Source organism: Arvicola amphibius, chromosome 10 (genome assembly GCF_903992535.2).
Source record: "Arvicola amphibius chromosome 10, mArvAmp1.2, whole genome shotgun sequence".
NCBI classification, from domain to species: Eukaryota; Metazoa; Chordata; class Mammalia; order Rodentia; family Cricetidae; genus Arvicola; species Arvicola amphibius.
In genome coordinates this window covers 78,560,867-78,586,873 of record NC_052056.1, presented here as the reverse complement: position 1 = coordinate 78,586,873, position 26,007 = coordinate 78,560,867, and the positions used below count along the sequence as shown (strand labels likewise).

The window sequence follows — 26,007 nt, the reverse complement described above, 5'->3', positions numbered from 1 at the left end:
CATATGAAAGAAACAAAGAAGAGTAAGCACCTGGACATGCTACTCTGTGACGGGTCTTTGGAGCTACTACTGGTTAAGCCTCAACGTTTGTAAAATTGGCACCAGACAAAAAGGAGAGAGTGCTCTGCAGATAGCCTGAGTTTAGGCAGGACAGTCACTGAAAGGATCATGCAGCTACCCATGCCCTTTGGACAGCCATACTTCCTGAGTCTTGCTGTTTAAATGAGTGCAGTGACTGGCTTGGCGATCAGACAAGGTAGGTTTAAGGGATGACTTATGAGTAGAGACGTCTGTCCTAGGGATCATATCCTGGGGTGAGAAATTTGGAGCGTTGATATGCAGGATGCTAGAACAAAAAAGGCTCCATTTTACACATGACATGCTGAAAGTCCTAAGAGGTCCGGGCAAGATTCAGGTAGACAAGTGACCAGTATGTTTATGTAAGGATGGTGTGTCCAGTGTTCACCCAGAAGAACCTTGCTTGTTCCTTTTATGAGGTATCAAGTAAGTCCTGGGCTAACCTGAGCTTGTCTTTCCTGCCAGGATATAAACTTCAAGAAGGCATTTAATGGTCTGGACAGAGTGGCCAAAAATGTTTTTTATGTATATGGATATTTTGGCTGCATGTATATCTCTGTACCATGTGCATGCAACTCATGGAAGCCAGAAAAGGGCATTGAATCACTTGGAACTGGAGTTACAGATGATTATAAACTGCTATGTGGGTTCTGGGAATTGAAAATGGGTCCTCTAGGAGAGAACCCAGTTCTCTGAATTGCTGAGTTATCTCTCCAACCCTCAGAAATGCTGTTGACCTCTATGAAGTATTGTTCATCAGTGACAGATACCTGAAGTAGGTGGCTTTTTACTTACTGGCCATTCTTTGTTCTTTTTAAAGTCTTTGCAGTTTGACAAAGAGCAGATGGTAGCCCTTACTGAGGCCAATGAGACACTAAAGAAACAAATACAAGAGCTGCAGCAAGAAGCCAAGAAGTAAGTCTAAGCAGCATACACTTCCCTGTGAAGGGCACCAGCTCTTCTGAGAGCAGGAACAGTTTGTACAGTCCTTATGTTGCTGTGCTCCTAACATACTCCTTTTGGACTTAGGCTTATGAAAAGGAAGCCTGAAGCATGAGTTCTAAAGTACCATCATGATTTGGCAGTTACTTTTTTCCTACATAATCTGAGTTTATAAGTTGGTTTGCTCTAGCATATAGAAGCACGCTCCTCCCCCAAGCTGGGGCTGAAACCCAGAATGTTGAGCATTACTGAGCAGGTGTTCTACCACTGAGCTACATCCCTAGCCCTAAAATCTCCTCCTTTTATTTAATTTGACTTTTTATTTCATACACTGGTGTCAATATCCTCACATTCCTGCTCCCTCATTAGGTTGACTCTTTGATATTCATCCATCTTACCCTTCTGTGCTCACACATATAAACCTAAACATATGACCCTTATCAGCAACTAGTAATATACACATATATACACACACGTAAATACCCTTTTGGGCTACCTACCTACCTACCTACCTATCTGTCTGTCTATCTATCTATTGACAGACAGCTGGGTTGTTTTTTGTTTCGTTTTGTTTTGTTTTTTTGAGACAATCTCTCTCTCTTTTTTAATTAGTATGGCCCTCTATGAGCCCTTAATCATTTAATAGCAATTTCATTCTACAGTCCCATGATCAGTGTTCCAGTACATGTTTTAAACTGACACACCTTCTGCATAGCTGGGATTCTTCTATCCCTATTATTCCTTTTCTTTTCTTTTCTTTTCTTTTCTTTTCTTTTTATTGATTTTTATTGAGCTCTGCATTTTTCTCTGCTCCCCTCCCTGCCTCTTCCCTCCCCCCTTCAACCCTCCCTCAAGGTCCCCGTGCTCCCAATTTACTCAGGAGATCTGAGACAATATCTCTTTATAACCTAGATTGACCTCAAACTTGTGATAGTCCTGCTTCCCCTTCTCAAATGCTGGGATTACAGTGTGAGCTCTGAGTACCAGCCTTTTGGGACCTTGTTACTCCATAGTATATTCTCTGCTGTTTGTGTTTTGTCAGCTGGTAAAATTTTCCTGGTAAGAGTTTGTTTTTGACCTTCAGAAAGAATATTGGAGATATTTTTTGGTTGGAGTATGCTGTTTCTCTGCTCTCACAAGATCGTTCATTCTGTTTTGCCTCACTCTGTAACCCCAGCTGTCTTGTGTTCAGCATAGCCTTTTGCTTGCAGCTATCTTTCTACCTCAGCCTCTCAGATACTGGCATTATAGGTGTATACTGTCATACCCATCACAAAATCACTTTTAAATTACTCAAAGAGGAGGGCAGGTCTTGATGATGGTGAATGTGACTTAGTGGATTTACATGGCTTTTCCTGTCCTGTAGCGTGGACTCCTGATGGATACCTCTTCCCCTTCAGCAACCAAACCAGAGCAAGAACACGCTTAACCCAAGTTCTCCTGAGGGTCAGCCAGGTTCTGGCAAGACAGAGTCGGGCTGAGTTGAACCTCTCAAGAGCCACTGCCCTAAACCCGGTGTGGTAGCAGGCACATCTCAGGCACATCTCTTGAGTATAAAGCCAGCCTGGTCTTCAGAGCAAGTTCTAGGACAACCAGGGCTACACAGAGAAACCCTGTCTGTCTGTGTCTCTGTCTCTGTCTCTGTCTCTGTCTCTGTCTCTCTCTCTCTCTCTCTCTCTCTCTCTCTCTCTCTCTCTCTCACACACACACACACACACACACTAATAAAATAAAATAAAAAAATCCACCATCTGGCCCTGGAGGGTGCCCTTTGGTATGTCAGGCCAGGGAGCTGGTTGGTGGTGCAGGAGGGAGCTGGTTGGTGGTGCAGGAGGTTAACAGCATTCTCACTCATGTCTCAGGGCCATCACAGAACAGAAGCAGAAGATGAAGCGGCTGGGCTCAGATCTGACCAGCGCTCAGAAGGAGATGAAGACTAAACACAAAGCTTATGAGAATGCTGTGAGCATTCTTAGCCGTCGCCTGCAGGAGGCCCTGGCTACCAAGGAGGCCACAGATGCAGAGCTTAGCCAGCTCAGAGCTCACAGCACTGGTGGTAGCAGTGACCCTGTTCTACAAGTAGGTAAACACATTTTTCCCTGTCAAAGTCCTTATGACTCTTTTTGGCTTTCTTTTTTTTTTTTTTTTTGAAATAGGTTTCTCTGTGTGATAGCCCTGGCTGTCCTAGAACTCTATTTGTACCAGGCTGGCCTTGAACTCACAGAGATTCAATTGTCTCTGCCTCCCAAGTGTTGGCATTAAAATCATGCACCTGTCTGGCCAGAGTCCTTATGATTCTTTTGAAAATAGCAAAAGTGCATTCTATCAACATTTTCTTGCTCTAAAATTTTTATGTCACTGAGAACACTGAGGCCAGCCCTCCTCTCCTTTTCAATTTTTAGTTTTCATTTGGAGACAATTCAAGTTATCTTCAAGCTGGCCTTAAATTTTGTAGTCCTTCTTCCCCAGCTTACTAAGTATCTGGGAGTATAAACAGCAGCACCACATCTGGCATAGACAGCATTTCTTTAACAAATGACTTGTTCTGCCACTGGACTTTTAGTGACATATATAGTATCTCATATGCCCTTGAAGAAGCTCCCCTGACCTGTAGAAATTGGGTTCCTGGCTGAGGAGCAGAGGGAGAACTTACTTCTTCTGTTCTATAATCTTCTCTGTATAACCCTAGGTCCCATCGGGAGAGAGGTACAGACAGAGACAGTATGGTATTATATGCAGTGAGAAAGGAAGGTACAAGAGGTAGTGTCTGATAGAGTTAAAAAAAAAATTACAGGAGGCATGGGGGTGGGGAGGTGAGTGGGAAGAGTGTTTGGCCTTGCCCATAGTGAATGTGGAAAGTGAGCCTTGTCACTTTCCTGTCCTTTCATGTACGTAAGTGTAACTTAGGATAGTAAAGTTTGGGAATCTCTGGTAGACAGGTTATATTTTGTTGAGAGGTGACAGCAGAATGAGGGCAGCAGGTCAGTAAACCACATAGCTCTGATGAGGAACAGTAGAGTATGTGTGTTCAGGATCATCCAAATGTCATTGCATTAGGAAAATTCTATGCTTTAGGATTTTCCTTTTTTCTTGTTTTTAATAGTTTTATTTTACTGTGTGTATGCATGTGTGCAGATGCCATGGGAGACCAGGAGAGGGTGTCAGATTTCTTGAGCTAGAGTTACAGGCTGTTGTATACCACCGTACATGTGTGCTAGGAATCAAATCATGGTCTTATGAAAGAGTGAAAAGTACTCTTAACTGCTGCATCATCTCTTCAGTTCCCTGTTTCTGTATGTTTTTGTTTTGTTGTTTCAGAGTTGTCGAGGCTGGCCTTGAACTCACTATATAGATGAGGATTCCTATTCCTCATACCTCCACCTCTCAAATGCTTGGATTAGAAGTGTATACTACAATGCCAAACTTGTGTTTTTCTTTTTGAGACAGGGTCTTAGAAATTTTGATCTTCTAGCCTCAGCCTCCCAAGTTCTTAGATTATAGATATATAATTATAAGATTATATCATAATAGGGATATTTGCTTGTACAGTTGAATAAGTTACTTCATGAAATATTGAGTGGTCTCTAATCAATCACCATGTTCCTTTCTGTTTGTCATTTTAACCCTTTTGGGTCACCTAGTAAAGGCAACAAAGTGTGGAGTGCTCTGGAGTCTAGAATCTGTAACTGAGAAATAGCATATCCCCAGAAGCTTTAACTATGGTCTTGTTTATGGTGGGCTGAAGTAAGGAAATGACTTTGTCTTATTGTATACCTTTTTACTCTCAGTCATAACACAAGAGTCAACAATAGAACCTCCAGCCAGATCGAGAAGAGGGTGCTTGATCTGGCCTTGCCCTGTAGTCAGACTGATGAATATCTTAAATATCACCATAGACCCTTCATCTAGCAACTGATTGAAACAGAGGCAGAGACCAGCATCGGAGCAGTGGACTGAGCTCCCAAAGTCCAGTTGAAGAGTGGAAGGAGTAAGAATATGAGCAAAGAGGTCAACACCATGATGGGTTCACCCACTGAAACAGTTTACCTGAGCTAATGGGGAGCTCACCAACTTCAGCTGGACAGGGAAGGAACCAGCATAGGTCCAAATTAGTTCTGGATGTGGGTGACAGCTGTATGGCTCGGGCAGACTGCGGGGCCACTGGCAGTGGCACCAGGATTTATCCCTACTGCTTGTACTGGCTTTTTGGAACCCATTCTCTTTTGATGCCTTGCTCATCCTGGATATAGTAGCCTTGGCCCTTCCCCAAAGCAATGTCCCTTACCCTCTCTGGGGAATGGATGGGGGTGGGGTGGGGTACGGGGAAAAGATAGTTTGCTTTCCTTTTTTAAATAAATGAATGAATGAATGAATGAATGAATGTGGGGTAGGGGGAAAAGATAGTTTGCTTTCCTTTTTTAAATAAATGAATGAATGAATGAATGAATGAATGAATGAATGAATAAATAAATAAATAAGATCCTCCAGCCAGGAATGGTGGCATAATCCCAATACACAGAGAGCTGATGCAGGATGATCAGGATTTCAAGGTTAATCTTGGCTGTGGCAAGTTCTAGGCCAGCATGAGCTACACAAGACCTTATGTCAAATAAACAAAAGAATAGAACTTCCTGACTTTTGAGGCTGAGGAGAGAGGTTCACTAGTTTAAAGCCAGTCTGGGCTCTTTAGTAGGGAAGGTTCTGTCTCAAAAAAACAAAACAACAGGGCTGGTTAAATGGCTTAGTAGATAAGGCCTTTTCACCATGACTGATAACTTGAGTTTGAGCCTCAATTACATGGAAGAAGGAAAGACCTGACTGCCACAAGTTGTCTGTCCTCTGAGCTATACATACACACAAGGGCACCTGTGCACTTGCGCACACACACAAAAAAAATTAAAAAGTTAATAAAAATTTAAAAACAACAACTACAAAATCTAGATTGTAGTCAATTGTGTGTCTATGAGAGTTACAGGAGGAAAGGGCCATTGGCTAAACATGACTCCCATTTTGGATCTCAGGAGAAGATTCGAGCTCTGGAGGTGGAACTGCAGAATGTTGGCCAAAGCAAAATACTGTTGGAGAAGGAGTTACAGGAGGTGATCACAATGACTGGCCAGGAGCTGGAAGAGTCCCGGGAGAAAGTGCTGGAGCTGGAAGATGAGGTAACACCTGTATTACTGAGCATAGAGTTGCTGTCTGCTCAGCATTGTTCCTTGGCAGTTGGTTACCTTGTGATTGTTGTTGGATCAGATTGTTGTCAGCATTCTAGGGAGGATGACAATAGTTACCACTTTACAGTTATAAAATAGCCACTGAGACTTATATTCTAAGGCAGGTGTGTACCACATGAGTCCCAGGATAGCTGTGAATCCATCCTAGCAGATTTATAGATAACAGATTTGTCCTATTTCAGTGCCCAAAGGTTAGATAATCCTGATCTTTTCCCAGTTAAAATTCTTTGATTGTAAATAACAAACCTAAATTAAACTTGCCAAAGTACTGAAAACTTGGAAGCAGTTTATTGGCCCTATTCAGACAGTGTTGTCATTATCACTAAGGGCCCTGTCACCAGCCCCTGGCCTACCCCACTGCCTACAATGCTGCTACAGTGGTCTTTAGGATTAGTACATACTTTTTAGGCATGTGTGCTTTATTTAGCCATCTCTATCCTGTCCTCAAATGGGTGTGCTAAGATCAGCCCAGCTTCATGCCCATTTGTGAGTAGCTTGGCAAGACCTTTTAGTAGTTTGGGGGCTCTCTTTTCTAGAGGTCTATGAACCCAAAAGAGCAGTAACTTCACAGGTAATGAGTCAAGGATAGTTTGTGCTTTAGTGTTAGCTCTTGTTGAAAATTGCTCACCTGTTTCAGGTGAGTATCATAATTCTGTCTAGCAAAATATGATTTGCATGTCTGGTGGTGAGGGTGGTGTTGCTTTTGATATCGAGTCTCCTATAGCCAGGCTGGCCTTGAACTGATCCTTCAGTCTCTGCCTCCCAAGTGCTGGGGTCATGGGCATGGATCACCACATCTGCCCAGAGCATGAAGTTTTACATGTATCAATATGTTTCAGCTTCAAGAATCCAGAGGCTTCAGAAAGAAGATAAAACATCTTGAAGAGTCAAATAAGAAACTGGCTCTAGAGTTAGAACATGAGCGAGGGAAGCTCACCGGCCTCGGACAGTCTAACGCAGCTTTGCGGGAACACAACAGTATCCTGGAGACTGCACTAGCCAAGAGGGAAGCTGACCTGGTGCAGCTGAATCTCCAGGTGCTGAGACCTATTTGCCAAGAGTAGTGTGAAAGTTATGTGGACCATATTTCCTGTCAGTGTCTTATCTTATTGAGTCATAGCCACTTTCAGGGTATTATCACACTTGGCTCAGACACTCAAAGGAACCTGGCCATTGCATCTGGATCCTCCAGCTATAAGCCTGTGGTCATTGTACCAAGTTCATTAGTTGTTTTTACACAGAAGACTCCTAGTGGGACAGATCAGACTATCCTCTGTTTCTAGGAGCACAAGAACCGGTGCAAAAGTCCTGACATGATGTAGAACTGGAATTTGAATCCCAATTTGGTGTCTTATTGTAGATTCTGTTCTTAGCTCCTTAAGGTTCTACAATGCTTTAGAGGTAGCTGAACACTTCAGGGGAAGTTTCAGAATGTCACATAAGGGCCATGTCACACACAATCTTTAAAAATGTAATTACTGGAAAAGTTAAATTTTGTTCTAGTTCCTACCACTCCTGTCCTTGCTGTGCTGCCTTGCTTATAAACGCATGTCTTATGATATATATCTTTCTTTTGAGTTCTCAGCTGTGTTCTTGAACACAGCCATGTGACACACTCCTATGAGATCAGACTTCTGCATTTGTTTATTTATTTGTTTCAGAGGCTGGCCCTAAATATACTAGGTAGCTAAGGGTGACTTTTAACTTCTAATCTTTCTGTTTTGAGTCATGGGATTACAGCCATCCCTGTTTTGTTTTATGCCTAAATGCTGGGAATCAAATCCAAGGTTTTATGCCTGGTAACCAAGCAGTCTACCAACTGAGCTATATCTCCAGTCCCAGAGAGAGGCTTCTCCCTTCCCAACCTTGTTTCCTTTCCTGTAATGTCTTTATTATGTATGCCACCTCTCTTAGGTTTTATTGCAGTGAAGAGACTGTGTCATGACTGTGATCACTCTTATAAAGAAAACATTTGAGGGTGGCTTGCTTACAGTTTCAGAGGTTCAGCTCATGATCATGAAAGGGGGCATGGCTTGATGCTGGAGCTGAGAGTGCAACATCTTGCAGACAACAGGAAGTTGACTGTCACATTGAGGAAAGCTTGAGAAAAAAAAGAGACCTCAAAGCCTACCCCCACAGTGACACACTTCCTCCAACAAGGCCCCACCTCCTAATAGTGCCACTCCTTTTGGGGGCCATTTTTTTTTCAAACCATCACAGTCCACTCCCTGGCCCCCAAAGGCTTGCTTACAGCCATATTCATAATGCAAAAAAATACATTCAGTTCGACTTCAAAAGTCCCCATAGTCTATCATAGTCTCAAAAATGTTTCAAAGTCTAAGGTTTCTTCTGAGACACATGGCAATCTCTTAACTGTAATCCCCCTGTAAAAATCAAAATCAAAAAGCAGATTACATATTTCCAACATATAATGGTACAGGCTGTACATTAACATTCAAAAACACGGGGAAAGGAACATAATGAGGAAATACTAGACCAAAGCAAGACCAAACACCTGGTGGGCAAACTCCAAACTCTTTATCTCTGTGTCTAATGTCAATGCTCTCCATATCTCCAATTCTGTTCAACTTTGTTGACTGCAACATACTTCTTTCTCTTGGGCTGGTTCCACTCCCTATTAGCAGATCTCCTCGGCAGGTATCCCCTGACTCTGGCATCGCTAAAATCTTAGGTTCTCCAAGACAATCCAGGCTGCAGCTTCACACAATGGCCTCTCTACTAGGCCTTTACTCAGGGACACCCCTGGCCTCAGTGGCTGTCCTTAGGTGCAGAGGTAACTTCTATAACCCTTAACTCTGATGCCAGAACTACATGGCTGAAGCTGCCAAGTTCTGCTTCTTACTGGGGCTGGAACATGACCCCTTGTTTAATTACATCTTCATTAGCTTTCTCTTTTCCTTTACTGCCTAAGCTTGGCTGTCCTTCAACTTGATCCTTAGACCACGCTGCCCTCAAATTCATTTCCTCCAACCTCTGCCTTCTCAGTGCTGGGATTAAAGATATACACCACCACATGTAGCCCTATTGACTTTAATTTAATTCCTCCCACAAACTGGAAACTTAGCTGAATGAGATCTTACCCTGAGGTCAACACTCCCTTTATTCCATTACTTTATCTCCTTGAACAAAGAATTCAGCTCCATTCCAGCTTTCTGTTGGTTTTCTCCTCAAAATATACATTTTGTAATTTACTCTGCTCAGCTTGCTACTTTTCATTATAAATCTTCATTAGAGTTACCACAAATATCCAAAAGACATAGTCTAGTCTAGGCTGTCTTGAGATTTCATCTGGCAATGATATTAATCTAAAACTAGCCTTAGATAGACTCATGAGACAAGGGCAAAAGGCAGCTACTTTCTTCACCAAAATATCACAAGAACGATCTCTAAGCAACATATTAAAATTCTTCTCTGAAACCTCTTGAGTGTACCACCGACAGTTCAAATCACTCTTAGCAATTCTGTCTTCCAAGCTCCTACCAGTATGGTCCGCTAAGCAGTGCTTAAAGCATTCCACTGTTTTCCTAACCCAAAGTACCAAAGTCCATATTACTCAAAGTAAAAGTATCATCAGGCCTATCGCAATACCCCAGTCTCTGGTACCAACTTCTGTTTTAGGTTTTTATTGCTGTGAAGAGATACCATGACCATAGCCACTCTTATAAATAAAACATTTGAGCGTGGCTTGCTTACAGTTTCAAAGGTTCAGTCCCTTATGATCGTGAAAGGCAGACATCCTGGAGCTGAGTCTTGCAGCTGTTGTCTTGCAGACAACAGGAAGTCGACTGATTGTCACACTGAGAGAAGCTTCAGAAAAAGAGACCTCAAAGCCTGCCCCCACAGTGACACACTTCCTCTAACAAGGCCACACCTCACCTATTAATGGTGACATTCCCGTTGGGGGCCATTTTCTTTCAAACAGCTCCACAATCATACTGAGCTGCACATGATGGTTGACTGTAGAAGATCCCAAATTGTATTTAGGGTTGTATAGGTGCTTGGGATTGATATTGTTTCTTATTCATCCTTTCACAATGTGATATAGGTGCAGGCAGTTTTACAGCGCAAAGAGGAGGAGGATCGCCAGATGAAGCAACTTGTTGAAGCCTTACAAGCCTCATTAGAGAAAGAAAAGATGAAAGTAAACAGCATGAAGGAACAGGTATGTTGTTAGCTTCAAATTCAAAGGACCTTCCAGGAGATACAGACTATGGGTGTTGGCATACAAAAGAGTTCCACGATAGCCCACAATGGAGTATAACAAGGTTTATTTATTTGGGGTTAAACTCACAGAAAGGGTAGCAGTCCAGCTGGGAACTGGAACCGAATCCAACAGCCAAGAGGGCTGCACACGTTTTTCATCTGCATCTATAGTTCATGAAATCACACCCAAAGTGGGCCAGTATCTTAAAGGCTATTGGCTGAAGGAATTCTGACAACATATGGGGTGTCCTTCACATGTTGAGTTTGTTTCTAAGGACTGGGTTCTTATGACAGACTGCAGAGAACATTGTTTCTTTGTAGAAAGTAGCATTAAATGACTTTAGCAGTGAGGGACTGGAAAAGACAGACTTAAGCCACTCATATATATGCACCTTAGTCTTTTCTAGGAAAAGAACTCTCTGTAAAGTTTAAAAAGCACACTTCCTGTTTGTGCACACTCCTGTAATCACAGCATTTAGAAGACTGAGGCAGGAGGATCTTGACTTCAAAGTCAGCTTGAGCTGTATGTAGTTAAGTTTGAGGTTAGCCTAAGCTCTATGGCAATACCTTGTCTAAAAACAGTCAAGAAACTTTAAGGCTGTATATAGCCTTAAAGTATACAGACTTGTCTTTGTTACTGGCTCCTTTCCACATTCCAGTTTTGCTGATCTGTCAGGTAAATCATTGCAGCAGGGGCCTTTGGTGACTATTATGCACTGCATCCCATGCCTCATGTTTTATACCCTCTCCTCTTTTAGAGTGTGAGCTTCCTGTTAACACACCTGCTGACACAGAGCAGATATTCAGGTCCACTGTTGTGTGAGTGAACAGTTTGTTACTTACATACACAAAGAAATTTCTTTTTTTCCCCCAAGACAGGGTCTCTTGTAGCACAGGATGTCCTAAACTTGCTGTGTAGCTGAGGATAACCTTGAACTCTTACTTTTATTTTTATTGCTGTATTTTTGAGACAGAGTCTCATGATATAGCCGTGGCTGGCCTGACACTGGCTTTGTAGATCAGGCTGGCTTCTATCTCACAAGATCCAAGTGCCTCTGCTTCCTGAATGCTGGGATTAAAGGTGTGTACCATCATGCCTGGAAACCATGAACTCAGTGATCCTCCCTCACCTTCCAAGTACTAGGAGTACAGGAATATGCTTCAGTGCCCACCTGAGACAGCAAAAAATATTGTAACGTAATTTTTTTTTATTTACCATGTATACATAGATGTGAGTCATAGCACACATGTGGAAGCCTAAGGATAACTTTGGTGTCATTTCTATTTTTTTCTTTATTTGGGTTCCAGGGATTGAACTCAGATGGTCAGGCTTGAGTGGCAAGCACCTTAGAGAGCTACCTCACTAACGCAATAAAAAAAATTTTAAATAAAAATAATTTTAAGGCTTGGTAGGGATATTTTAATATGAACAATTATTGGCATGTTCATAGCCCACATTTCCTTATCTGAGTAGATCTCCAGTCCTTGCTTGATGATTGTTACACATGGTTCTATGCTGATGCAGCCCCAAATCTGTCATTTATTCTGTGCTTAGATATCTCTCAGTTTTGTTTTGGCAGAGGCAGGCGGATATCTGTGAGTTCAAGGCCAGCCTGGTCTAGTCTACAGTGCAAATTCCAGGACAGGTTCCAAAGCTACACAGAGACACCCTGTCTCAAAAAACCAAAAAAACAAAAACAACAAAAAAAAGTATATAACTGATTTTTTTTTCTAAGAACAGTTAAGAATGAAGCTTAGATTTTTCTCATGAGTGCATCTAGTCCTAACTGTAACAACAGTAAATAACAGTAGTTTTTTTTTTATTGTTTGCATGTGTGGTGTGTATATGCATGGTTTAATGTGTTTAATGTGTGTGTGTGTGTGTATGCATGCAGATGTGCACCCAGGACTGTTTACTTGTTTTTGGAAACCTAAGTCTAGTTTCAGGAATCTTCCTTGATTGGTCCAACTTATCCTCTGAGGCAGAATCTGTCAATCAGATCTGGCATTTGCTGATGACGTGTGTGTGTGTGTGTGTGTGTGTGTGTGTGTGTGTGTGTGTGTGTGTGTGTTTGTATTTGTTTTAAAAGCAGTCTTTTAGCCAGGCATGATAACGCATATCTTCAAGTCTTTTATTCCAGCACTCGGAAGGAACAGGCAGATGGTTCTCTGTGAGTTTGAGGCCAGCCTGGTCTACAGGGCAAGTTCTAGGACAGCTAGGGTGGTTACACAAAGAAACCCTGTTTCAAAAAAAATTATAAATAAATAAATAAAAATAAAAGCAGTCTTTTTTCTCTTATTGAAAAAAAAAACATTTTTCATACCCTCTGTTCTAATCATGTTTTTCCCAGCTCCTTCCATCTCCTCCCAAGTCTCTACCTACCCAGTCCCACACCTTTTTCTTTCTTTAAAAAACTGGCAAACAAGAGAAACAAACCAAAACACACACAGAGAGAGAAAGAAAAAAAAAAAACACAAAATCCGAAACCATAAATATACAGACAAAAGGCCAACTTTAAGAAAAAAAAATCCACAAAACAGTATGAGATTTTAAGAAGTTCTCAGAAATACCATTGAGTTTGTGTTGGCCTTGAGAGGAAAATACACAACAACCAGTTCCACGTTGGTTTGGTGTAGGGGCTTGGTATTCCATCACATTTGTGTGTGAATAATGTCAACTTCTCACTTTCTTCTAGATGGCTGCAGCCAGGGTAGAAGCTGGACACAACCGCCGTCACTTTAAGGCAGCTACTTTGGAGCTGAGTGAAGTGAAGAAGGAACTGCAGGCGAAGGAACACATGGTACAGACATTGCAAGCTGAAGTGGATGAGCTTCAGTGAGTACCTGCTGCTTGCACAAGGACATCCCAGGGCTGTGTCCTTGATGACCATTTTCAATATAGCACTTCAGAGCTACTGGGGTTTTCTTTCATCTTTAATTCATTTTGAATCTCACAGAGTCATGTCTTTCCCTAAGGAGCCAAGTACTTTATGAACAAGTCAAAAGAACAGAGTTATCTGTCTGACTGTTTCAGGAAACCTAAGCTTAACCTTAACCCAGCTCTTCCTTGACTTCTTCCTAGAATACAAAGAGCCCCATTCTGAGCACTCAATTCAGGGATATCCTGAATATTCAGAGATTCCTTGTAGCTTCAGACTAATGCTAACATCAACTCAGACATGTAAAAAGGGGCAGGATAAACCTAGGGCTATACACAACACACCTCTATAGCAGCCCCAGAGGTCTCTGTTTGTTGTGTTATGGAAGTGTCTGAGTTTTGTATACTCCCAGAGTACAAAGGACTTTCTTTGTAGGGTTAGTGGAGGTAGAACATTGGAAGTATTCTATACTATCTACAGCCAGTGGTAAAGGGTTTTCATCATGGACAGCCTCGGGGACAACCTTAAGAGAATTTTGTCATTTTATTTTTAACCTTTTTGTTTAAATGCCAGGATTCAAGAGGGAAAGCATTCTCAAGAAATAGCACAATTCCAGACTGAGCTTGCAGAAGCTAGAACCCAGCTCCAGCTCCTACAGAAGCAGCTGGATGAACAGATGAACCAGCAGCCCACAGGGAGCCAAGAGGTGACAGCTAGGTCCTTGCTGCTCTGTCTGTTCAGACAGAAATTATATTTTTTAATAAATGTAATACTAAAAGATGGTAGAAATTCCTTAGAACTGTTTTACAGTATAAGGCATTATTTTAAAATTGTGTTAGTCATGTGCTGCCTTCTTTTAGATGGAAGATCTCAAATGGGAATTGGATCAGAAAGAACGAGAAATTCAGTCCCTGAAGCAGCAGCTTGACTTGACAGAGCAACATGGCAAGAAAGAACTAGAGAGTACACAACAGACATTCCAGGTTGGTGCTATCCCTATCCCAAGCCCTGGATCTGGATAGAAGGGGTTCTCATTGAATCGGATCTCCCTCCTGGCTCCCCCACCTCACCTCAGTGATCTGAAGACACTGTCTCTGTTTTAGAATGAAGTTCAGCCGGGTGGGTGGTGGTGGCACATGCCTTTAATCCTAGCACTCAGGAGGCAGAGGCAGGTGAAGCTCTGTAAGTTAGAGGCCAGCCTGATCTACAAGAGCTAGTTCTATGACAGAAACTCTGTCTCAAAAAAAAAAAAAAAAAAAAAAAAAAAAAATGAGGTTCAGCATGATTATCTGGTTCAGTTTACACAGATGGATGGACGAGAAACTGAGACAAACCCAAGCACTACCAGAAACATGCTTTGGCCATATGCAATGTGTTTATGATCAACTTCTCCACGAAGGCTCAAATGAACAGCCTTTTCTGCTGAGGGAAAGGACCAGAAACATAACTTGCTAATATTACTTACTTGTAAAAAAGAAAGAAAGAAAGAAAGAAAGAAAGAAAGAAAGAAAGAAAGAAAGAAAGAAAGAAAGAAAGAAAAGCACACACCTTTAATCCCAGCACTTGAGAGGGGAGAGGTGGACTCTCTGAGTTTGAGGACAACCTGATCCACAGAGTAAGTTCCAGGACAGCCAGGGCTACATAAAGAAACCTTGTCTTGAACCCCCACCCCCAAAAAAGGCTCAAATTATTAGATTGGCTTATACTATTTCTTAGGAATGGTTTGACTTAGTCTAATAGTAGACTTTAGAATTTAAAGATCCTTGGGGTTAACTTTGGCCATGCAGATATTGCTGCTTGGAAAAGGCTCTATGTTAAGTGTCAGGAATATTGAAGTGATTGATGCTCAGCATCATTTACTGCTCTTGCAGAGGACCAGGATTTGGTTCCCAGCACTCACAAAGCAGCTCACGTCTTAGAATTGCAACTCCAGAAAGGTCAACACCTTCTTTTAACCTCTGAAGGCTCTTACATGTTTGCATAAACACACATAAGCACTCACATATAAATCAACCAATCAGTCAATCTAAAAATAATGTTAGGAGTTGGAACAGCTCAGCAATTGAAAGCTTTTTTTTATTTTTCCAGAGGACTCAATTCAGTTTCCAGCACCACATGGGGCAGTTCACAACCAAATGTTAACTCTAGCTCCAGCAAATCCAGCTCTTTCCTCTGGCTTCCATAGGCACCTGCACTCATGTGCACATAACCCACACAGACACACATTAAGAATAGAATAATTATTTTTTAAAGTCAAGAGTTTGCTTCTAATGAATTTGTTGGTGGCTAGGTTAGCTATAGAGGAAATTGCTGAGATGAAAACATAACTCATCCTAACAAAAACTAAGTCCTCAAAACTGACAAATTAACATCTTAAAGTATGTTTTAAGATATTTGTTTTTATTTTGCTTGTTTTTTGAGACAAGGTTTCTTTGTGTAGCTTTGGCTGTCCTGGAACTCAACTCTATAGACCACGCTGATCTTGAATTTAGAGATTAGCCTGCCTCTGCATCCAGAGTGCTGGGATTAAAAACATGCACCACCACCACCAGGCTAAGATGCTTGTTTTTTTTTGAGACAGGCCAAGATGACCCACACTTGCTATGTGGCTAAATCTGGTGTTGAGCCTCCTGAATCTTATGCTATTGTCAATTCTGCTGGAGGGTTCAAATACCTGGCAGACTTTTTCTTTTCTTTTTTTTTTGGCACAATCTACATAAATATTGCCTAATTTCTTGGGTTAGCTCAAAGTATAGGCTTGTATTTCAGGAAACTCCTACAAGAGAGCTCTAATGCTGGGGTTATTAGCATGTGCCACTCACTATGCCAGGTATTTAAGACATTTTAGATTAAAAAAAAAGAATCTGATCGTTTTCCTTAGATTATCAAATCTGAGTTGGAAATGGTACAGGAAGATTTGTCTGAGACCCAGAAGGATAAGTTTATGCTTCAAGCAAAAGTGTCTGAACTGAAGAACAACATGAAAACTCTTCTGCAGCAGAACCAACAGCTCAAGCTGGATCTTCGCCGTAGTGCAGCAAAGGTAGGATTAGGTTACATCCCTTACAAGTTCGCTGTTTATTTCATTTAAATTTGTTTGGGCAGGAGATTGATAGGTTTTCTAGTCATTTGCAGATCAACTAATACATCAGAGAAGTCTGCTTGGAAAGTGAGCCAAAACATTTTATTTTGGCGTTTTTCCCAACAGAATATTTCTCCTCTTGAATATACATCTTGTTTTAAATACTATTTTAAACTAATAAACATACAGCCTTGCTGTGCTGCCATCATGGAACACAGGTAGCTTCAGGATGGGCTTAGGTAGGAGTCTCATGCTATTGTCAATTCTGCTGGAGGGTTCAAATACCTGGCAGACTTTCTTTTCTTTTTTTTTGGCACAATCTACATAAATATTGCCTAATTTCTTAGGTTAGCTCAAAGTATAGGCTTGTATTTCAGGAAACTCCTACAAGAGAGCTCTAATGCGGTATTTAGTTATTTCTCCTGAGGATTGGCATAAATGGTTTCTACTTAGGTGTATTAGGATTACTGGACCAGCTAGTTTTTCTTAACCCACTTACTGTCAGACTCTCTTTATAAAAATCTAGCAGTTAGTCTTCTTTTCAGCAGGGGGACATGGCTCAGGGGAGGTTAGTTGTTGTGGTGGAGAATAAGGAAGGGCTGTAGAGGGGCTAATGATGTGCTTTTACAAACAGAAGAAAGAACCAAAAGGTGATTCCAACTCCTCCAGCCCTGCAACACCCATCAAGATACCAGACTGTCCTGTCCCAGCCTCATTGATAGAGGAGCTGCTGAGGCCGCCACCTGCTGTGAGCAAGGAACCCCTCAAGAATCTCAACAGCTGTTTGCAGCAGCTCAAGTATGATGTTTTCTATGCCCCATTTTGTTCAGCCTTTAGACATGACGTGTTTTTCCTGTTGTTTACAGAGTGCCTATCTCTTTGACGCTCTTGTGAAGTAAAAGCTTTTTACTGGCAGAGCTTCTAGGGTCCATGTTGTAAAGTGAAAATAGCTAAGTAAACTATTTTGGTGGGCCCTTAATAGGTCAGGTGCTACACCTGTACGCCTAACTTAGGACAGAAAAGACCAGCATCATGGGTTATATATAGCACATAGGATCCTAACAGGCAGGTGATTTTATAAGGGGAAATCACAAGTGACACTGGCCTTACATGATGGCTTCTAGATAGCAACTTGATTAGCATCAAGGTTTCATGTCTTTCTCACGTTTCTCATAGAAGCACCTCTCAGAAAACAGAAACCTATGTTATAGTGTTTGCTGGCTTATACCTAGAGAGAGTGGGGGGGAGGGGAGCTTTTGTCTTCTTTGACTCCAGATGATTTTGCTGATTGGACTTTAAGGGAACCACATGTATGGTAAAGCCCACTGTAGCTAGTGGTCCTTGTATGACTTAGAGTTTCTTCTTCTGCCTTCTCTCATATCCCCAGGCAGGAAATGGACAGTCTGCAGCGCCAGATGGAGGAGCATACCATCACTGTGCATGAGTCTCTGTCCTCGTGGGCTCAGGTGGAAGCTACCCCAGCAGAACATGCCCATCCCAAGGGAGACACAAAACCACAGAGTCAAAACAATGTTCCCAGAGAAGGGCTGGGCCAATGACTACTTGTTCTCATCACCACGTATTTGTGCCTGCTGAAGGAATATTCTTTTGTCAATATTATTTATTTGATTGTGTGCTCTGGTGGTTTTTTAAGAGATGAGATTTAAATTCCCTTTTGCATTTTATCAAGGATTAAAATAACAATGAGGCAAGGATTAAAGAAATAGTTATTTTAAACAACTAGCTTTTCCTGTGTGAAATGATCACGTCTTAAAGACCTCAGAGTTTGGATCACTGGTGAGATCTGAATGTCTGTTTGAACAGTTACTTGCAGAAGGATCTTATGTGTGGCTATAGACACTTAAGGGTGCTGCCAGGAACCTGTTCTTGTCAGGCACTATACAGAGTGGGCTCCATAGGCACCAGTACCTAGAGGTCTTTACTGTTTCACTCCTTAAGACCTTTACTTTCCAACAGAAATTAATTTTTATTTGAACCTTTTGTTTTTATTGTTTTTCAAACCATCCTACCTATAAAGGATGTATATGTAAATATTGAAAGTCTTTAAAAAGGCATATGCCTGTATTATTTAAAGACCTAATTGTCTTACTGATTGCCTTTTGAAAATTTAATATTGAGAAACAGTATACATGTAGCTTTAGGGATGTCAGTAAAAAGTGTATTTTAAGAAATATAACTTATTTTCTATGCATCCTAAAACCAAATACTCTTGCACAGAAAGAATTGTGTTAATCTTTTTATTTCTAGGGGTCTTTCCTGCCAACATCTCTATGAAACATCACTGACCTCTCAGGTCTGTGGTTCCACTCACTCTGGCTTACCAACAGGCAGGACCAGTCAGGTCTAGAATTAGCAGGGGATGGAAGATCTCCAAGGTCTCCTCATACTGACTTGACATTTAACAAGCCCAGGAAAAGAGCAGGAGACAAGGCAACCTTGGTCTGTGTGTGAGTTATAGGCTGTATCCATTGTGTCCCAAAGAGGGTATTAATGGGGCACTGTGAATATCTGTCAGGATGGTAATTAGGAACTACCCTGGACTTCTATTAAACACCGGTATTACTAGGAATCAGAATAATATCTGGGAGAAGGTGGGCAGCTGTGGTCTGAAAGACAGGAGGTTCAGAGACAGAACCTTCTTTAAAGTTGGCAATAAATATGTGATTTATTGCCATCTGCTTCCCAAATCATATACTAATGCTTTGTATACTGACTAGAAGTGTTAAAGTCTTTAATCTGTGTGAAAGCCCATGAAGAATGTTTAAAATAAAGTGGGTTTTGTAATTCATGACTGTAATCACTTGGGAGGTAGAATCAGGAGAGGGATCAGTTCAAGACCAGTTTTCAGCTACATAGCAAGTTTGAAGCTCGGTTACATGAAACCAAAGATGGAACAAAAAATTATTTGAAATATTAAGTCAGAAGGGAGAGAAAAGTCTGAAAAAGGAAGTTCTGAGCATTAGTGATCAGCCCACGTAGGTGTCTCTTATTGGGTTTCTTGTCTAATTTGTGGAGAATGAGTTGTTCTGTTGTAATATCCTATTAGGAGATTAATTGGTATGATTAAAGTAGAACTAATCACAACGATGTCTGGTGTTTGAAAAATATTCCCTAACGAGTATTGTACCTTTTACAATGTATATAGAATTTGTACAGGGTTAATCTTTAAAAAATAAAAAAGCTTGAAAACATTATATATAAACATACCCTTTTTAAGTTAGAAATTAGGAAAGGGTGGTAATTTACATTTTTATTTATTTTGTATTTTAAATTTCAAAACCAAGAAGTAGTACTTGGGTTGGGCTTACTCTACAGCATAGTTATTTTCTCCTGTGTGGAGAGGTCTTTAGAAGTCATGAGGAAAGGATATGCTAATTCTGAACTCATTCAAGTGAAAGTTGCTTTCATGTCTTAACCTATTTCTTCCACTGTTTTGATGTCCCATGTACATCCTCAGAAATGGCACTTCCTCTAGGCTTTGTTGTCTACCTTGCAGGTCCTTGGTCAGGTCCCTCTTGGTTCCATGAAAGTCTGGCATGTCTTGGCTCCATTTTTTTGTCCATCTTTATGCATCAATGTGTCTTTTCCTCACATTTGTGGTTCAGAGATGTCTTAGATTGGAGCTGGCATTGTCTTAGGGTTCTTGTAGTCAGTCACCTTGAAGTTGAATTTTCAAATTTGCTGTGAATGTTTTGATTGGTTGGTCAGTTTTGCTTTTTTTCCTCTTATTTTCAAGGGACTTCACTGTATTTTATCTCCCAGAGTTTCTTCTTAGGTAAATACAGCTTGAGTTTCTGTTGCCTGTGTAGTCAAAACTGGGAATTTTAGGTTTACTCATGAAAAACTGCAGACACTTGGAGGATTGCTTTCTAAAGCAGGCTTACCATTGCATAACATTTATGCATATATCACAAGCTATATGTCCTATAACTGACATCTTGGCTTGCATGCTTTATAATATTACTTATTTCTCTTATGTTCAAAAAATATTGCCAAGAGACTTCTATTTTTTTTAATAGTACTCATCAGATTGGTGCCATAATCTTAGTATTTTATACTGTGACTGTGTAGCAGGCAATGATTTTGGGAAGATGTGAATTTACTTGGGTTTGGGGTACAGGGAACAGGACCTGCCCTCTCAGAAAGTAATCTTAGTGTATGTATCAGAAAGCTTATGTTAAATTCTTTCTTCATTTCAAAATGTAACTTGTCCCAGTGTGTGGATATTGTAAAAGCCATAGGCCTATAGGATCACCATGACATATATTTTCATATATCTTGAAACAAAAAGTAACAAGTGAAGATTCTGGGAGTGAAAGTAAACATAGTATTTGAAAAGAAAAAGTCTTAGAGACTTCCAAGGACCTGAGTGATAAGAATGGTATGAGATGTCCTGAGTCTTACCCTAACATGCTCAGTGGTTTGGAATTCTAGCCAAATCTATTCTGTAGTGTTCTTAGGTTCTATCTGGATCCTTGAGTTGATGTCCAATTTAGAGGGTCCAAAATTTCAGTGGTTTTTGAGTTTCTCATTTCTATAAAAACTTTCCTCACAAGAGAGTTTCTTGTTGGGGCTTTTCCAGGGAAAACAGTCATCATAGGTAACAGACTGTAACTTTAAAAGGCATGTTGATTTGGGTTTTTTTTTGTTGTTGTTGTTGTTTTACTTTTTTTTTTAAATATAAGCGTGCTCAGAAATTTCTTACCTTTTATGCAATAAACTATTTTTGGTAAAGGTTTTCATATTTCATATTTGGAAGGGCTTCATTTTTAGTACTAGCATTTTGTCATATTTGGGAGTAGCTCTTTTTTTTATCTCACGTTGTTTCATTTTAAAAGGTAATGTGTTCTACCAAAGTTTAAAGTAGGGTAGAAAGATTCTGCTGTTAGACCAGCAGAAGTACCGTGCTGACCTTCATTGGGCTGCATCCACCATCTGTATCTATCTTAATATATGAGTAGATCTCCTCAAGTACAGTATACTTCTGGTAAGTCTTTGGTTTTTTTGAGACAGGCTGATCTTAGTTTGAAGTAAATGTGTTAGCCACTACACAAAGCTTCTAATAGTCTTAGTAAACAACAGTCTTTTTAAATAAACACAATAAAACAAAACATCAAAAGTTGGTCTTCACTCTTCTAGGACATATACCCTGGGCCTGTTCCTTGAAGAAATAATACTACTTTACCCATCTCCCTCGGCCTACAATTGAATTTTTCATTTATTTTGGATTTTTTTTTTTTTGATACAGGGTTTCTCTGTGTAGTCCTGGATGTCCTTGAACTCACTCCGTAGACCAGGATGGCCTTGAAGTTTGATATCTGCTGGCTTCTGCCTCCCACGTGCTGGGATTAAAAATGTGCACCACCACGCCCTGCTTAACTGAACATATCTAAATTTGCCTTATAAATCCTAGGGCTGTAAAAAAAAAACCACTGGAAATTCATCTCAGCATTTCTCAGTCATCTGGTTGCGTTTTTGTTTTGGATCTAGTTCAGTAGGCTTCCCTGAGTCTGTCTTGAGGAGTAATATCTTTAACTGAAGACATGACCTGAATGGTGTACTTCCGAAGTTTGGCCAGCTTGTAAATCGATTCTGCATCATAACCTGCTGGCCTTCACTCAAGCCTTTCTAGGGCATTCCTCAGGCCACCATTTACTGATATTGAGAATTGGTTTTACCGTCAAGACCTCATTGGCAGGAAAGCAGGGTGCACATTTGGACAGAAAAGGCATTCCCGCCTCGCCCCTCCATTCTGCCGCCTTCTAATTCCCCAAACAAGCAACCTACACCTTTCTTGCTGAAGAACGCTACAAGTACAGGTGAGAAGCCTCTACACCAACACGGGATGTCATCGTATTCGGTGCCCTCGTGATTTGTGGTCAGAAGTGAAATTATGGTGACACATGCTTGTAATCTCAACATTCTATAGGCTCAAGCAGGAAGATCTCCAGTATGAGGCCATACTGGAGTATACAGCAAGGCTCAAGAAAAAGAAAAAAATGTTAGAAAAGGACTTGCAATTAGCAGCCGGGCATGGTGGCGCATATCTTTAATCCCAGTGCTGGGGAGGCTTTAGCGTGTTAAAAACGGCAGGGCATTTTGTGGGGACGGTCTGTTGCTCCAGAGAAACAGCTTCATTTACAACCCCAGATAGCTACAGACCAGGGTTTCTAGAGTTGGCCACCGTTTTAGACCCCAGTACTTACCTGTCTGACAGGCTCCTCTGGCCACAGTCTGGGTGGCCCAGGTGCCAGCTCTTCGCTCCCCGGTGTTTAGACCCGTGGCGAAGAAGCAATTCAAGGCCAAGCGCCCACACCCTGGAAGAGCAAACTGCGCCCAGCCAGAGCGCCGAGTGCGACTCAGGACCCCGACATGCTGTCCGCGCCACTGCCGGACGGCGTCTCTCTTGAATCAGGACCCCTGTTGCCTCCGAAGCCGCCTGAGGCTGGGTTCCTGGCGGCGTTCTGACTCTTTCGGGAAACCAAAGACACCAGACTGCACGCGCACCCGCCTCATCTTTTCCTGTCTGACTACGACTCCAGTAACCCCGCGGCGGGGCGGAGGCAGCGAACGTAGCGGCCCGCGCGGCTCCGGCAGCGAAGCGAGCGGCCTAGTGAGGGCCTGAGGCGTGCGCGGCGCGGATTCTAACTCCGGCGGCCGCGCTCAAGGCCGCGACGTCGACGGTGGCGATGCTGTGGCAGCGGTTGGCTGTGGTTGAGTGGGCGTCGTTGGCCTGGGAGCTCCTCGGCGCCTCGGTGCTACTCATCGCCGTTCGCTGGCTGGTCCGGCGACTAGAGAAGCGGCCGCAGGACCTGAGTCGTCGCGGGATACCCTCCTCGCCGACCTGCGCGTCTGCAGCTGTGGCCACTCAGCCAGGTAAGGTCGCATTAGGCAGTGGGAGCAAGCTCCACTCTGCCCTCCCTGTGGACACAGTAGGACCCGAGTCCCCTGGCGGGAAGGCTGACTGAGAAGCGGAACTTTTGTTCCATTGTAGGAGCATTCCTGACACTGTAGGTGAGATCTTTGGAGACCCAGCTGCCAGGGCGCGTCTGGGGTTTCCAGGGGAAGGGCCTTCTGAGCCGGGGAGGCCTGGCAAGGGCTGCGGGAAGGGTGAACAGTAAAGAACACTGGTGAAAGTCGGAAGTCGAAGAAAGAGGAAGTTGGTTCTGGCAGTGGTTTGAAGTTTATCGAAATAAATGATAGGATGAGATAGTGAAGTTAGGTGTGACTCCCTGATTTGGGGACCGGGGAAATAAAAGAATATGGCTCTCATTAATTTCTTTCGAATGGACTGTTAGGTCTGGGTGAGGAGAGATGGGAGGATGGTTGCTGGTCACTTTAAGATCGAGGTGACTGGTGTCTGGAATGAAATCATGTCCCATCTGCTCCTGACTGCCACTGCTGCTATGGAACTTCTCAGAAATGGGCAGGTCATTCACCCGCTATTTTTCAGCCCCACCATTAGCAGCATACGAATAATAATAGTTCTTATTGGTTTTCTTTTTTGAGAGTAATACACTCATTGCTGGAAATTGAGCCCTACTACCTACTGGCATCATCCATCTGAGAGCTGCTGAGGTGGTGCATGTCTCAGTTCTGGGGAAAGGGCTGGGATAAAACCCTGAGTCTTCAACAGAGTTCATCCGTACACTCTAAGATTGGCAGTTTTGTAGGATCCTATGGTCGTTTTGGTTGTTTTGGAATTTCCTGGTGTGAGTCCACACCACTGTGCTTCGCTCTTTCTTCTCAGCCCTCCACCTCCCTGAACTCATGATGCTTAACCAGTTTGTGTTCATCAGCATGTGTTCATTTTGTGTTCATCAGAAACTGTGTTTCATTAACACTTGAGTCTAGTTCTTAGTGGAGGATAAATAGTAATTCCCCCATGAATTCTAGAAGGAAGATGACATTTTAAACAGTTAATTGCACAGCAGTACCCTAAGAAGATCTTAGGAGTAACTGAGGCTTCACTTGCCTCTTTGAACTTATATACAACTTCATTTTTATTTATTTAGCAGTGCGGGGAAGAAAACAAAAAGCCTAGTGTATATTGGCAAGTGTTCTACCACTGAACCCTCAACCCTTCCTTAGTAGTCATTGATTTCTCCGTTTTTGCTGAGAAGCAGGAACAGGAAGGTCAAGATCATGCTGGTTATTGTACACAGCTGTGGAGAGATAAAATGTATGTGTTGTGACAACAAATCTAACACCTTGTCTTTTGGATTTTACATTCTCTTGTTCCCTTAAGAAAGTGGCGCCTGAGCTGGATGTGGTGGCACACCTTAAATCCCAGCACTCAAGAGGCAGAGGCAGGTGGATTTCTCTGAGTTCAGGGCCAGCCTGGTATACAAAATGAGTTCCAGGATAGCCAGAGCTGTTACACAGAGAAACCCTGTCTTGAAAAACAAACAAATAAATAAATAAAATTAAGTGGCACCTAAAGAATAACACTTGAGGCTATTCTCTAACTTCTGCATGCATGTACATACACCTGTATGTGTATTTATAAGAAGACATAAAGCAATAAGGGCATCTTTAATAAGTGTAATGTCCACTAGTCCATTGACTTGGTAAACATTGTACCAAAAACTCAAGAGAAGGTCAGCGGGTAAAATCATCCAGACAATGAAACAGAGGAATGCATGTGGCTAATGTGGCTAGCAGGGTATAGAGCCAAAACACCAGGATTTGTAGCATCTTGTTTCACTAAAAATTTATTTTCAGTTTTAGTTTTTCATTTTGAAAATCATATTAGGTGTGCAAAGAATTATAAAACAATACAGAAGTTCAACTCATGTACAAAGATATTTTACATTACCAGCTGGTAGGGAAAACACGATCAACTTATATGAGGTATCAGTTTGTACCTATTAGATTAAGTACGATTTATAATTCTGCATTTCCCAAAAGTTGGTAAACACTGAAAAGATGGCTGTCCTGCATTGTTGGTGGGTCTGTTAACAGTGTAGTCCCTCTGGAGATTAGTCTAGCAATGTTTCAAAGAAGTTAAGCCTGTTTGTCCTGCACCCATAAGCTTTTGTCCTAGAGAAATGAAAGTCATTTGTCTAATGTTTTTGCTATGTGGCTTAAGCTAGCCTTAAGTGATCTTCCTGCCTTAGCCGTAAGTGCTAGAATTACAAGAATACGCCAGCATACCTGTCTTTGAAATTTTATTATCTCTCTCACATACACTATTGATAGATGATACGTAGGTAGGTAGGTAGGTGGATGGATGGATGGATGGATGGATACATTAGATGTGGTATGCTGCCACAAACTTGTCCACCAAGACTCAAAAAAGAATAGGAGCTACATAGATTTGCAAATCCAAGTCTATTCACTGAATTTTTCTGTGAGGTCAGTTTCCTGTTTTTGATGATGTACTATCATAAAAAGTGCCAACATTTAGGGAAAGCTGTATGGTGGTCCCATTGGAACTCTTACAGAGTTTGCAATTTTTGAGTCTACAAATCATTTCAAAATAAAAAGATAAAAGAGTTCTGTATACTATTGCCTTAGTCTTTAGATTTTCTTTGCTACATAATCA

At 41.7% G+C, this 26,007-nt stretch overlaps 2 protein-coding genes across 7 annotated transcripts in view; both read left to right on the top strand.

The window, feature by feature from the left end:
* The window catches only part of Golga3 (golgin A3), a 50,830-nt gene extending 31,176 nt beyond the window's left edge, over positions 1–19,654 (top strand). For all 5 annotated transcript variants that reach the window (XM_038346703.1, XM_038346702.1, XM_038346707.1 and 2 more), the window contains 11 exons: positions 899–993; positions 2,883–3,099; positions 6,042–6,185; positions 7,094–7,291; positions 10,321–10,437; positions 13,175–13,314; positions 13,931–14,063; positions 14,218–14,340; positions 16,239–16,400; positions 17,074–17,237; positions 17,827–19,654. In XM_038346703.1, coding sequence (XP_038202631.1) covers positions 899–993; positions 2,883–3,099; positions 6,042–6,185; positions 7,094–7,291; positions 10,321–10,437; positions 13,175–13,314; positions 13,931–14,063; positions 14,218–14,340; positions 16,239–16,400; positions 17,074–17,237; positions 17,827–17,998 — 1,665 coding nt within the window. In that variant the 3' untranslated portion in view covers positions 17,999–19,654. The remainder of the gene's footprint in view (positions 1–898; positions 994–2,882; positions 3,100–6,041; positions 6,186–7,093; positions 7,292–10,320; positions 10,438–13,174; positions 13,315–13,930; positions 14,064–14,217; positions 14,341–16,238; positions 16,401–17,073; positions 17,238–17,826) is intronic.
* Positions 19,655–21,740: 2,086 nt separating this feature from the next.
* The window catches only part of Ankle2 (ankyrin repeat and LEM domain containing 2), a 31,667-nt gene continuing 27,400 nt past the window's right edge, over positions 21,741–26,007 (top strand). Inside the window, exon 1 of one of the 2 annotated variants that reach the window (XM_038346708.1) lies at positions 21,741–23,336. In XM_038346708.1, coding sequence (XP_038202636.1) covers positions 23,150–23,336 — 187 coding nt within the window. In that variant the 5' untranslated portion in view covers positions 21,741–23,149. The remainder of the gene's footprint in view (positions 23,337–26,007) is intronic. The other variant, XM_038346709.1, reaches the window with a different exon arrangement.